Source organism: Megalobrama amblycephala, linkage group LG24 (genome assembly GCF_018812025.1).
Source record: "Megalobrama amblycephala isolate DHTTF-2021 linkage group LG24, ASM1881202v1, whole genome shotgun sequence".
Taxonomy (NCBI): domain Eukaryota; kingdom Metazoa; phylum Chordata; class Actinopteri; order Cypriniformes; family Xenocyprididae; genus Megalobrama; species Megalobrama amblycephala.
Window position 1 is genome coordinate 10,130,014 of NC_063067.1, and position 11,854 is coordinate 10,141,867.

Genomic DNA, 11,854 nt, shown 5'->3' on the forward strand with positions numbered 1-11,854 from the left:
ATGAAAATAATGTCATTTATTCACCCTCATGCCGTTCCACACCCGTAAGACCTTCGTTCATCTTCAGAACACAAATTAAGATATTTTTGTTGAAATCCGATGGCTCAGTGAGGCCTCCATAGCCAGCAATGACATTTCCTCTCTCAAGATCCATTAATGTACTAAAAACATATTTAAATCAGTTCATGTGAGTACAGTGGTTCAATATTAATATTATAAAGCGACACGAATATTTTTGGCGAGCCAAAATAACAAAATAATGACTTATATAGTGATGGCCGATTTCAAAACACTGCTTCATGAAGCTTCGAAGCGTTGTGAATCAGTGTGTTGAATCAGCGGTGAATCAAATCGATGCTGATTTATAACACTCCGAAGCTTCATGAAGCAGTGTTTTGAAATCGGCCATCACTATATAAGTCGTTATTTTGTTATTTTGGCTCGCCAAAAAAATTTCTTGTCGCTTTATAATATTAATATTGAACCACTGTACTCACATGAACTGATTTAAATATGTTTTTAGTACATTAATGGATCTTGAGAGAGGAAATGTCATTGCTGGCTATGGAGGCCTCACTGAGCCATCGGATTTCAACAAAAATATCTTAATTTGTGTTCCGAAGATGAACGAAGGTCTTACGGGTGTAGAACGGCATGAGGGTGAGTAATAAATGACATTATTTTAATTTTTGGGTGAACTAACCCTTTAAGATGGTGTAGGCGGGCCTCCTTTTGAGGCCAATACAGCATCAGTTTGTCTTCTGAATGACAGATACAAGTCCTTCAGGCCGGCCAGAGGGATTTTGAGCCATTCCTCCTCCAGAACAGTGACTGGGAAGTCACTAGGTGATGCTGGTGGAGGAAAACCTTTTCTGATTCGCTCCTACAAAATACCCTAAAGTGGCTCAATATTATTTATATCTGGAGACTGTGCAGGCCATGGGAGATGTTCACTTTCACGTTCACCAAACCAATTTTTGTTGTGTGTATTGGTCATAGACTGTAAAAAAAATATGGACGTAGTGTCCGTGACATCACCCGTAGATTTCTGAAGAGCATTTTTGAAGCGAAAATGAGGCCGCTGCCATCTTAGCAGCGCGTCATCGCACGTCACTCACGGATAACTAAAAATGGGCAAAGAGGCAGGTCATGGTTGGAACCTGAGGTGCTGAAACCATGCCCGCCTAGCTCGACATGATCATGTTATCAGGCTAAGGAGCTATCTATCTATCTAAGATACTATCTAAAATATTAATAAAGATACCAAGTTATATCATTTGAAATAGGGCTGCACGATATATAGCATGAGATTGTCACGCGCATTTCGTCAGTAAAGCCGGTTCCCTGATTACCGCTAAATCGCCATCACCTCTTGCTTGCTTACCTAGTCTGATGCTTCATCTGTGCAGATCCAGACGTTACTGGCTTGTGTAATCCCTTAAACATGGGCTGGCATTATGCAAATATTGGGGCGTACACCCCGACTGTTACGTAACAGTCGGTGTTATGTTGAGATTCGCCTGTTCTTCGGAGGTCGTTTAAACAAATGAGATTTATATAAGAAGGAGGAAACAATGGTGTTTGAGACTCACTGTATGTCTTTTCCATGTACTGAACTCTTGTTATTTAACTATGCCAATATAAATTCAATTTTTGAATCTAGGGCACCTTTAATAGACAGAACCGTAGATCACTGAAAAGCCACGCAATATCGCGTTCATATCGCAGATGAATCGCCTTCGATAATGAACTCGATATTGCGTAGCTTGTCAGTGATCTACGGCTCTGTCTATTAAATGCCGCTCCATTTGAAAGCAGGTGATGGCGACCGGCTTTACTGACGAAATGCGCGTGACAATCGCATGCGATATATCGCCCAGCCCTAATGACATCCCCTTCAGGGTTCAATGTTAGGTGCACATGGTCCTCCAGAATGGTTCAGTAGTCCTTAGCAGTGATGCGTCCATCAAGCACAGTAGGCAGTGCCATGATATTACAGCCCAAACCATCACTCTTTGGGGCTTCTCCACACCGTTACTTCCACGGATGTGAAGGTGGACTTATCAGATGTTTCACATTATCCACAGCCCAAGATTTGCACTGTTGGCACCAATGAAACCGACACTGGCAAATGTTCAGCTATAGCAGCCTGACCATGAATATTGTGGAGCTCTCGACTAACAGTTTTGGTGAAAACAGGAGAGTTGAGGTGCGCATTTAATTCTGCAGTGAGTTGGGCAGTTGTGGTTTTATGTTTTTTGGATGCAATCCAAGTTAGTACCCGGACATCCCTTTCAGACAGCTTCCTCTTGCGTCGACAGTTACTCCTGTTGGATGTGGTTCCTCCTCCGAGGAGGTATACTGACATTACACCACAAAGACTTGCTATCCTGGTCACAGATGAGCCAGCGAGACATGCACCAACAGTTTGTCCTTTTTTGAACTCTGATATGTCTCCATGTTGTGTGGATTGCAATATTTATGTACAATTGTTCTATTGCTCTGCTAATTCAACACCTCCATCAATATATTGGGCAGAGTTTCAGTTTCATTGTTCAACCCCTTTATGGGAACTTCAATGTTTTTCTCCCCTTTTGTATCTTTGATGTATATTCACAGGAGTAAACCACCTCTTAGTAGAAGTGAGTCCCGACATCCACATCTGCGGCTTCTGCAAACAGCAGTACAACAACGTTGAGGTCTTTTTTGCACACAAGCAAAACTGCTGCCAAATCCCCTCGACTCAAATATCAGCCCGAAACAACAGTGGACCCAGTGGTGAGTTTTACCTCTAAGTGCCATGTCACTTTAAAGGGTTAGTTCACCCAAAAATGAAAATAATGTCATTTATTACTTACCCTCATGCCGTTCCACACCCGTAAGACCTTTGTTCATCTTCGGGACACAAATTAAGATATTTTTGATGAAATCCGATGGCTCAGTGAGGCCTGCATAGACAGCAATGCCATTTCTTCTCTCAAGATCCATTAATGTACTAAAAACATATTTAAATCAGTTCATGTGAGTACAGTGGTTCAATATTAATATTATAAAGCCAAGAGAATATTTTTGGAGCTCCAAAAAAACAAAATAACGACTTATATAGTGATGGCCAATTTCAAAACACTGCTTCATGAAGCTTCGGAGCGTTATGAATCTTTTGTGCCAAATCAGTGGTTCGGAGCGCCAAAAGTCACGTGATTTCAGCAGTTTGGAGGTTTGACACACAATCCGAATCATGATTTGACACAAAAGATTCATAACGATCCTGTTTTGAAATCAGCCATCACTATATAAGTCGTTATTTTGTTTTTTTGGCTCGCCAAAAATATTCTCCTCACTTTATAATATTAATATTGAACCACTGTACTCACATGAACTGATTTAAATATGTTTTTAGTACATTAATGGATCTTGAGAGAAGAAATGGCATTGCTGTCTATGCAGGCCTCACTGAGCCATCAGATTTCATCAAAAATATCTTAATTTGTGTCCCGAAGATGAACGAAGGTCTTACGGGTGTGGAACGACATGAGGGTGAGTAATAAATGACATTATTTTCATTTTTGGGTGAACTAACCCTTTAAAGGTCATAATTAGTCTGTAGTAGGCTGTTTACTAATCGCAAAGGCATTTTTTAGAGACATTTCAGACATGTGTACCAAAAGTCAAGAAGACCCTCACCAAAGCCCAGAAAACCCCCTCCAAAAAGCTAAAGCCTGCACTAACTCAGAAAAGACACATATGCACATTCTCAGGTAAGGGTCAGCAACAACATTGCATTTCTCACTTTCATATGCTTGCTTTTAAAACAAACCTTTTACATGTTCAACTTTCTTTATTGTGTAATGTTGCTGTTTGAGCATGAAAAATGTCTATTTTTTTGTATATCGAAGACTTTTACACTACAGACCATTGACTAGGTGCTGTGCAATATGTAAACACTTAAAAGAGACAATCACAACCATAAAAACACAACAATAAAACCACAAATAAAATAACAGCGAAATAAACCCATCATTTTTAATACACTGTCTATACCCCATTAAATGCTAACGTGAGGAGCTATTCCTTAAAGGGATAGTTCACCCAAAAATGAAAATTTGATGTTTATCTGCTTACCCCCAGGGCATCCAAGATATAGGTGACTTTGTTTCTTCAGTTGAACACAAATGATGATTTTTAACTGCAACTGTTGCCGTCTGTCAGTCGTATAATGCGAGTCAATGGTCACACAATCTATAAGAGTCAATAAACACGTCAGACAAATCCAAATGAAACCCTGCGGCTCGTGACGGCACATTGATGTCCTAAGACACGAAACGATCGGTTTGTGCGAGAAACCGAACAGTATTTATATCATTTTTTTTTACCTCTAAAACACCACTATGTCCAACTGCGTTCAGCACTCGCTTGGTGAGGTCTGATCGCGCTCTGACAGTGGCAGTGATGTCTCGCGCATATACTTCAATGAGTGCTAGACATCACTGCCACTGTCAGAGCGCGATCAGACCTCACCAAGCGAGTGCTGAAAGCTGTTGGACATAGTGGTGTATTAGAGGTAAAGAATTATATAAATAATGTTCGGTTTCTCCCACAAACCGATCGTTTTGTGTCATAGGACAACAATGTGTCGTCACAGGGTTTAATTTGGATTTATCTGTCGTGTTTATTGACTCTTATAGATTGTGTGACCATTGACTTGCATTATACGACTGACAGACGGCAACGGTTGCAGTTAAAAATCATCATTTGTGTTCTACTGAAGAAACAAAGTCACCTACATCTTGGATGCCCTGGGGGTAAGCAGATAAACATCAAATTTTTTTGGGTGAACTATCCCTTTAAGCTTGTGTTTAAAAACACGTAGTGTGGGTGCCGATCTTAGAGAAAAAGTTCAAATCATTCCAAAGTTTAGGAGCTATCGCTACAAAAGCTCGATCTCCACTTCTCCGTTTAGTTCTAGGAATCATCAAAGCCAGCTGGTCAGCTGACATTAAAGACTGTTTTGGCTCATATTTCTCAATCAGTTCCACCAACTACAACTAATCCATACAATGCAATGATTTATAAACAAAAAACAAAAGTTTAAAATTGATTCTGTAATGGATTGGTAGCCATTGTAAAAAACTCAAAACCGGAGTAATATGGTCTCCTGTCAAAAGCTTTGCAGCAGCATTTTGAACCAGTTGTAAGCAGTTAAGCAATGATTTATTAACATATACTGAGTTGCAGCAATCTAACCTTGTAAATACAAAAGCATGAATGATTTTTTCCTGATCACTCATGGACAAAAATGGTTTCACCTTTGCTATTAATCTTAAGTGATAAAAACAGGACTTAACCACAGAATAAATCTGTTTCTCAAACTTGGAAATCACTGTCTTTCTTTGAAAGAAAGGGCTTAAACCATGCATGTGCTATACCATGGATTCCCACCACCTTTTCAAGCCGTGAGAGTGATATCGAATGCAGCGCTAAGGTCAACTGCAGTCAATAAATCATTTAAAACCCTGATCAAAGCCGACTCAGTACTGTGGTATGCCCTAAAACCTGACTGAGAAATTTGAAAAATTCATTTTGAAGCAAATGTCTGCAAATTTGCAAAGCATAAAGTCACACCAAAGGGAGTTATTCTCTGTATCAGTAATGCTTCTGAACTCCCTGAAACGCCCCATTGTAGTCTTGAGTTTTCTTCCGGGAATAAACACGTCACAATATTCCTCATTTCAATTCCTGCTAAAGGTTCATGCAAAATAAAGGGGCGTTGCCTGGTTGAGTTAGTATTGTGTTGAAACTCGCAAGGGGTGTGACATTTCCCAAACACCAATCACAACACACTGGTCCAGTGACCAATCAGAGCTCATTGCGCTTTTTCGGAAGGAGGGGCTTCATAGATACCAGAACTAAACAGTGCATTACTGACAGACTGGGAAGAGAGGTGCTGCAACATAGTCAAATATGTAAAAAAAAAAAATAAATAAATAAATAAAATAAATCAATTTTTTGAACATTCAAGCATGAAAACCTATTCTAGTAGACACCCAAAAAAAAAAAAATCAAGACTAAAAGGGCATAATAGGTCCCCTTTGAGGTATTAAAAATCTGAACTATATGGAGCTTTAAAGTTGTTTAATTTCATTTTGTGCCCTTAGGTTGTACATTCAAAACTCAGTATGGCCAAAAAGACATGGAGAGACATATGTTAACACATACTGGTAAGTAATTTCCATTCTGTGTTTTCGTCTGACACTTAACTGACATTATTAAATGCTGCCAAATAAACATTAAAGTGCTGAGATCGGTCTCCTTTTTTCAGGTGAGAGGCCTTTCGAGTGTGAACTGTGTCATAAACGCTTCAGTCGTCGCGATAAGCTGAATCTCCACAGCCGTTTGCACACGGGAGAGAAACCACACAAGTGTAAGTACTGTCCGTACGCGGCGGCCGACAGCAGTAGCCTGAAGAAGCATCTTCGTATCCACTATGACGAGAGACCCTTTAAGTGTCAGATATGCCCCTACGCCAGCCGCAACTCCAGCCAGCTGACCGTTCACCTCCGATCTCACACAGGTGAGGACCGCAGGGGATCGTGTACTCTGACAGTTACACTAATGTTTGGGTTTGGTAAGATGTTTTCTTTTTAAAGAAATGAACACTTTTATTCAGCAAAGATGCATTAAATTGATCAGAAGAGAATTAAAGGTGCCATAGAATTTAAAATTGAATTTACCTCGGCTTAGTTGAATAACAAGAGTTCAGTACATGGAATGACATACAGTGAGTCTCAAACTCCATTGTTTCCTGCTTCTTGTGTAAATCTCATTTGTTTAAAAGACCTCCGAAGAACAGGCGAATCTCAACATAACACCGACTGTTACGTAACAGTTGGGATCATTAATATGTACGCCCCCAATATTTGCATATGCCAGCCCATGATCAAGGCATTAGACAAGGGCAGCCAGTATTAACGTCTGGATCTGTGTACAGCTGAATCATCAGACTAGATAAGCAAGCAAGAACAACAGCGAAAAATGGAGCAATAATAACTGACATGATCCATGATATCATGATATTTTTAGTGATATTTGTAAATTGTCTTTCTAAATGTTTCATTAGCATGTTGCTAATGTACTGTTAAATGTGGTTAAAGTTACCATCGTTTATTACTATATTCACGGAGCCGTCGCTATTTTCATTATTAAACACTTGCAGTCTGTATAATGCATAAACACAACTTCATTCTTTATAAATCTCTCCAACAGTGTGTAATGTTAGCTTTAGCCACAGAGCATAGCCTCAAACTCATTCAGAATCAAATGTAAACATCCAAATAAATACTATACTCACATGATCTGATGCATGCATGATGAACATTTTGTAAAGATCCATTTGAGGGTTATATTAGCTGTGTAAACTTTGTTTATGCACTGTTTTATAGTCGCGAGCTCGGGGGCGGGGAGAGCGAGGATTTAAAGGGGTCGCAGCCTGAATCGGTGCATATTTAATGATGCCCCAAAATAGGAAGTTAAAAAAATTAATTAAAAAAAATCTATGGGGTATTTTGAGCTGAAACTTCACAGACACATTCAGGGGACACCTTAGACTTATATTACATCTTGTGAAAAAACATTCTAGGGCACCTTTAAATAGTAATGTTACAAAAGATTACTATTTCAAATAAATGCTGTTCTTTTGAACTTTCTATTATTTCTGGAAAAAAAGTTTCCACAAAAATATGAAGCAGCACAACTGTTTTTAACATTTATAATAATCAGAAATGTTTCTAGAGCAGCAAATCAGCATATTAGAATTTTTTTTAGCTCATGTGACACTGAAGACTGGAGTAATGATGCTGAAAATGCATCTTTGACATCACAGGAATACATTACATTTTTAAAAATGTATTAAAATACAAAAGTTGTAAAATGTAATAACTCACAGTGTTACAGTTTTAACTGTATAAATAATTAAAAGCAACCTTGATGAGAATAAGAGAAATATTATTCTCTAATACCAAACCTTTTAACAGTAGTGTGTATGTGTGTGTATATATGTAATGCATTAGTGTGTGTAAATATATATAAATTTATTTTTGTGTATACTACACAAAAAAGTAACAAATTGAAATAAGAACAACAAATAAAGATCAACTAAAATCTTTAAAAGAAGCACAAAGTGTTTTTCTTTGTTGTTTCAGCCACACCAAGTATTTCCAAGAACTACAGAATTTACACTTGCATGTGAAACTTAACTATTTTATCTTATTAATCTTTTCCTGTTTCGTCTGTTGTTCAGAACACACACAATCAATTAATCAGCACAATCAAAGTACTGGTGTTTTTCCAAAATAATAATAATAATAATAAGTAAAAAATAAAATAAAAATAAAAGTGTCATTTTTAAAACAGCCTTATACATTACAAAAATTGCACTTTTTATTTTGCTTGATTAGTATGTTGATAACAAATAGCATTTCTTTTTTGTGATCGAGCAGCACCGGTAGTGGTATTTGTATTCAGTTCACATGCCTGGATGTTTCCTCCTCAGGTGACGCCCCTTTCCAGTGCAATCAATGCGATGCCAAATTCAAGATCAACTCTGACCTGAAGCGTCACAGTCGGGTTCACTCCGGCGAGAAGCCTTATAAGTGTGAACTCTGTGAGTATCGCTGTGCCATGAAGGCCAACTTAAAATCGCATGTGCAGCTAAAACACAGCGCCTCTGACTCCTTCCGCTGTTCAAAGTGTGACTTCCAGTGCTCCACCAAAGCCGCCCTGCGACACCATTCCCGCCAGCACCAGCCGGCCCAGCCTTTGCAGTGCAGCGAGTGCAGTTACTCCTGCTCCAACAAGGGGGCTCTCAAGATCCACGAGCGCGTGCACTCGGACGAACGGCCCTTTAAATGTGAGCACTGTTCGTTTGCTAGTAAGCAGCGGAGTAATTTGTTAATTCACAGGAGGAAGTGTCATGCGGATAAACCGGATCGGCCGTGTAAAGGCGGGACAGGGGAGGAGCCACCCAAACCTCTTAGCTCACGCTACCGGGCGAGACTGGAGGCAACGCGGGCGTTTCGTTGCGACTTGTGCGAGGCTTCGTTCGTCAGGGAGGATTCTCTTCGCAGCCACAAGAGGCAGCATAACAGTAACGCACAACAACAAACTTATAATCAAGAGTCACAAACTGTTACCAAACAACCTGTACAAAATGCAGGATTTGCCTCTATTGCAACCGACGCGCCATCTTCCTACAACGCAACGCATCTTAAGATCATTGTGGCGCCCTCTTTAGTACCGGAGGCTACTTTCGTTCAGGCTTCCGCCGCAAAGACGCTGCTCGGTCCGGATGATCACGAAGTGCTTTTGAACCCCGTAATACAGCACGTCAACATGCTAGCACCAGAAGGCGGCCTCGAGCACCAGACGGTTTTACTCACTCAAATCAGTCCCGGTGAAACCGTCCCACAAACCAGTACTCAAAACTTCATCGCATCAGCTTCCGACGGCACACACACCTTTATCACGTCCTGTTCTGACCTGGAAAGCCTCCACAAGCTCATCCAGGAGGGCGGGACCGAGGTTACGGTGGTAACGGAGGCAAATCCGACGATCGCCGCCACAAAAGAACCGCTGAACATTGACGGCACCTTGTCTCAGGACGTGTCCAAGCACTCAGAGGTCGCTATGCCTGAAGACAGTTTAGATATTGGTCCACCGGGGACCATTCTTGTTCAAAGTCTCCCTTTGTCCATTTCAACACAAGACCAGCAGGCTAACAAGTACCATCTGTCTCCGCACCATATATTTTCAGACTCAAACACAGTGGACATCGGTGATTCGTAGTTATGCAAATCATTGTGATATCGTGGTTAAAACTAACCGTGTTTGTTTTGTTAATTTCCTGTTTCTTTTTCCAACTAATGCTTCATTCACGTTGTGTTGGAATTACTGTAATTATAAGATTGGCAATCAGACGTTCAGCTCTGAGGTCATCACGTCCTCTAACTCAGAAATGATTCACTTTCTACAGCAACATTCATGCAAAATGGATTAAAGGGTTAGTTTATCCAAAAATGAAATTTCTGTCATTAATTACTCACCCTCATTCATTCATCTTCAGAACACAAATTAAGATATTTTTGATGAAAATACGTCATTATACCTTTTGAGGTCCAGAAAGGTAGTGAAGACATCGTTAAAATAGTCCACATGACTACAGTGGTTCAACCTTAATGTGATGAAGCGATGAGAAACAAAATAACTTTGTTCTTCTCTTCCATGTCTTTCTCCTACTCTGATTACATTGAAGACACAGTTCAGCGCTTCCTGGTTTTACGTCCGAACGCTGACTCATTATTGGCCGGCTCCTGTGTCAGCATCTCATGCATGCGTCGTGCTGCTCACGTGAACGGCGTCGGCCAATACTGAGCCAGCGTTCGGACGTAGAACCCGGAATCCTGCGTTTACAACATCGACAGCGTAGGAGACTGACAGGGAAGAGAAGAAAATATTGAATAAAGTTGTTATTTTTGTTATGTTTTTGCGCACAAAAAGTATTCTCATCACTTTATAACATTAAGGGTGAACCACTGTAGTCACATGGACTACTTTAATGATGTCTTTAGTACTTTTCTGGACCTTGAAAGTGGTAATTACATTTCATCAAAAATATCTTAATTTGTGTTCCGAAGATGAACGAAGGTCTTACAGGTGTGGAACGACATGAGGGTGAGTAATTAATGACAGAATTTTCATTTTTGGGTGAACTAACCCTTAAATGTGCAAGTTTGTTGGTAACGACAACAAAATACTTCATCACTACTTTAATTCACATTGAAATACAAAGAAAGTATATCAGGTAACACCAGTAAATATGCTGTAGAGATTAATAGTTAACTTTAAATGTTCAAACCACTGCCATTTTGGTGGCAGAAAAAAGCGCTGTCATAAAATTAAGAGTTCGACAAAGACAAATTTTACAAGTTGAAAATGTGTTGTTTTGACATAATATATAGGGGTTGCCATACTGGATCAGGGAGTCATAGTTTCATATTCATGTATCGAATCAAATGTGAACAAATGATGTTTTTCCCCTGTTCTACAGTAAAATAAACATTCTCCTTTTTCAGTCATTGACTTGCTTTTACCTTTTAAATGGTGTTTTTGTGTATTTTCTGTTTTTCAGGTGGTGTAGTGTTGTAAGTTGTGTGTGTGTAATACTTTGATTCAGCAAGGATGCATTAAATTGATCAAAAGAGACATTTTCTTTTGACCTTTCTGAGCATTAAAGAATTCACAGTTTCTGCAAAAATATTAAGCAGCACAACTATTTATAACATTGATAATAAGTAATGTTTCTTAAGCAGCAAATCAAATTATTAGAATGATTTCTGAAGTTTAGCTTTTGCCATCACAAGAATAAATTACATTTTAGAATATATTAAAATAGAAACTGGTTATTTTAAATGTTAATATTTAACAATATTAGAGTTTTTACTGTATCTGTGATCAAATTAATGCAGCCTTGTTGAGGGTTGTTGGGGTTATTAATATTTTAAAATCTTAATAACCCCAAACCTTTGAATGTTAGTGTATTTGAGTTTGTAGCTACACAAGCTTGTTGTGTTGCGAAATAAGTTTTAAGTTTCTTTTATATAAAAGTTTGTTAAATAACTACTTATTTTTCTGGCAACACTTTACAACAGGGTTTCAGTTGTAAACATTAGTCAACTATGTTGAAATGAACTAAGATTAATAAATCTTGCTTAAGTGTTGTTAATTAGTTCATGTTAACTAATGTAGTCAATACATTAAACCTTCCTGTAAAGTGTTATCAAATAGCGTGTATCTAATCTCC

General features: G+C 39.0%; 1 protein-coding gene across 1 annotated transcript in view; it reads left to right on the forward strand.

Annotated features, from left to right (window-relative positions):
* The window catches only part of zfp64 (zinc finger protein 64 homolog (mouse)), an 11,668-nt gene extending 543 nt beyond the window's left edge, over positions 1-11,125 (forward strand). The window contains exons 2-6 of the mRNA XM_048177969.1: positions 2,620-2,778; positions 3,642-3,758; positions 6,156-6,218; positions 6,320-6,571; positions 8,549-11,125. Of these exons, the coding sequence (XP_048033926.1) occupies positions 2,620-2,778; positions 3,642-3,758; positions 6,156-6,218; positions 6,320-6,571; positions 8,549-9,840 (1,883 nt within the window). The 3' untranslated portion in view covers positions 9,841-11,125. The remainder of the gene's footprint in view (positions 1-2,619; positions 2,779-3,641; positions 3,759-6,155; positions 6,219-6,319; positions 6,572-8,548) is intronic.
* Positions 11,126-11,854: the final 729 nt, after the last annotated feature.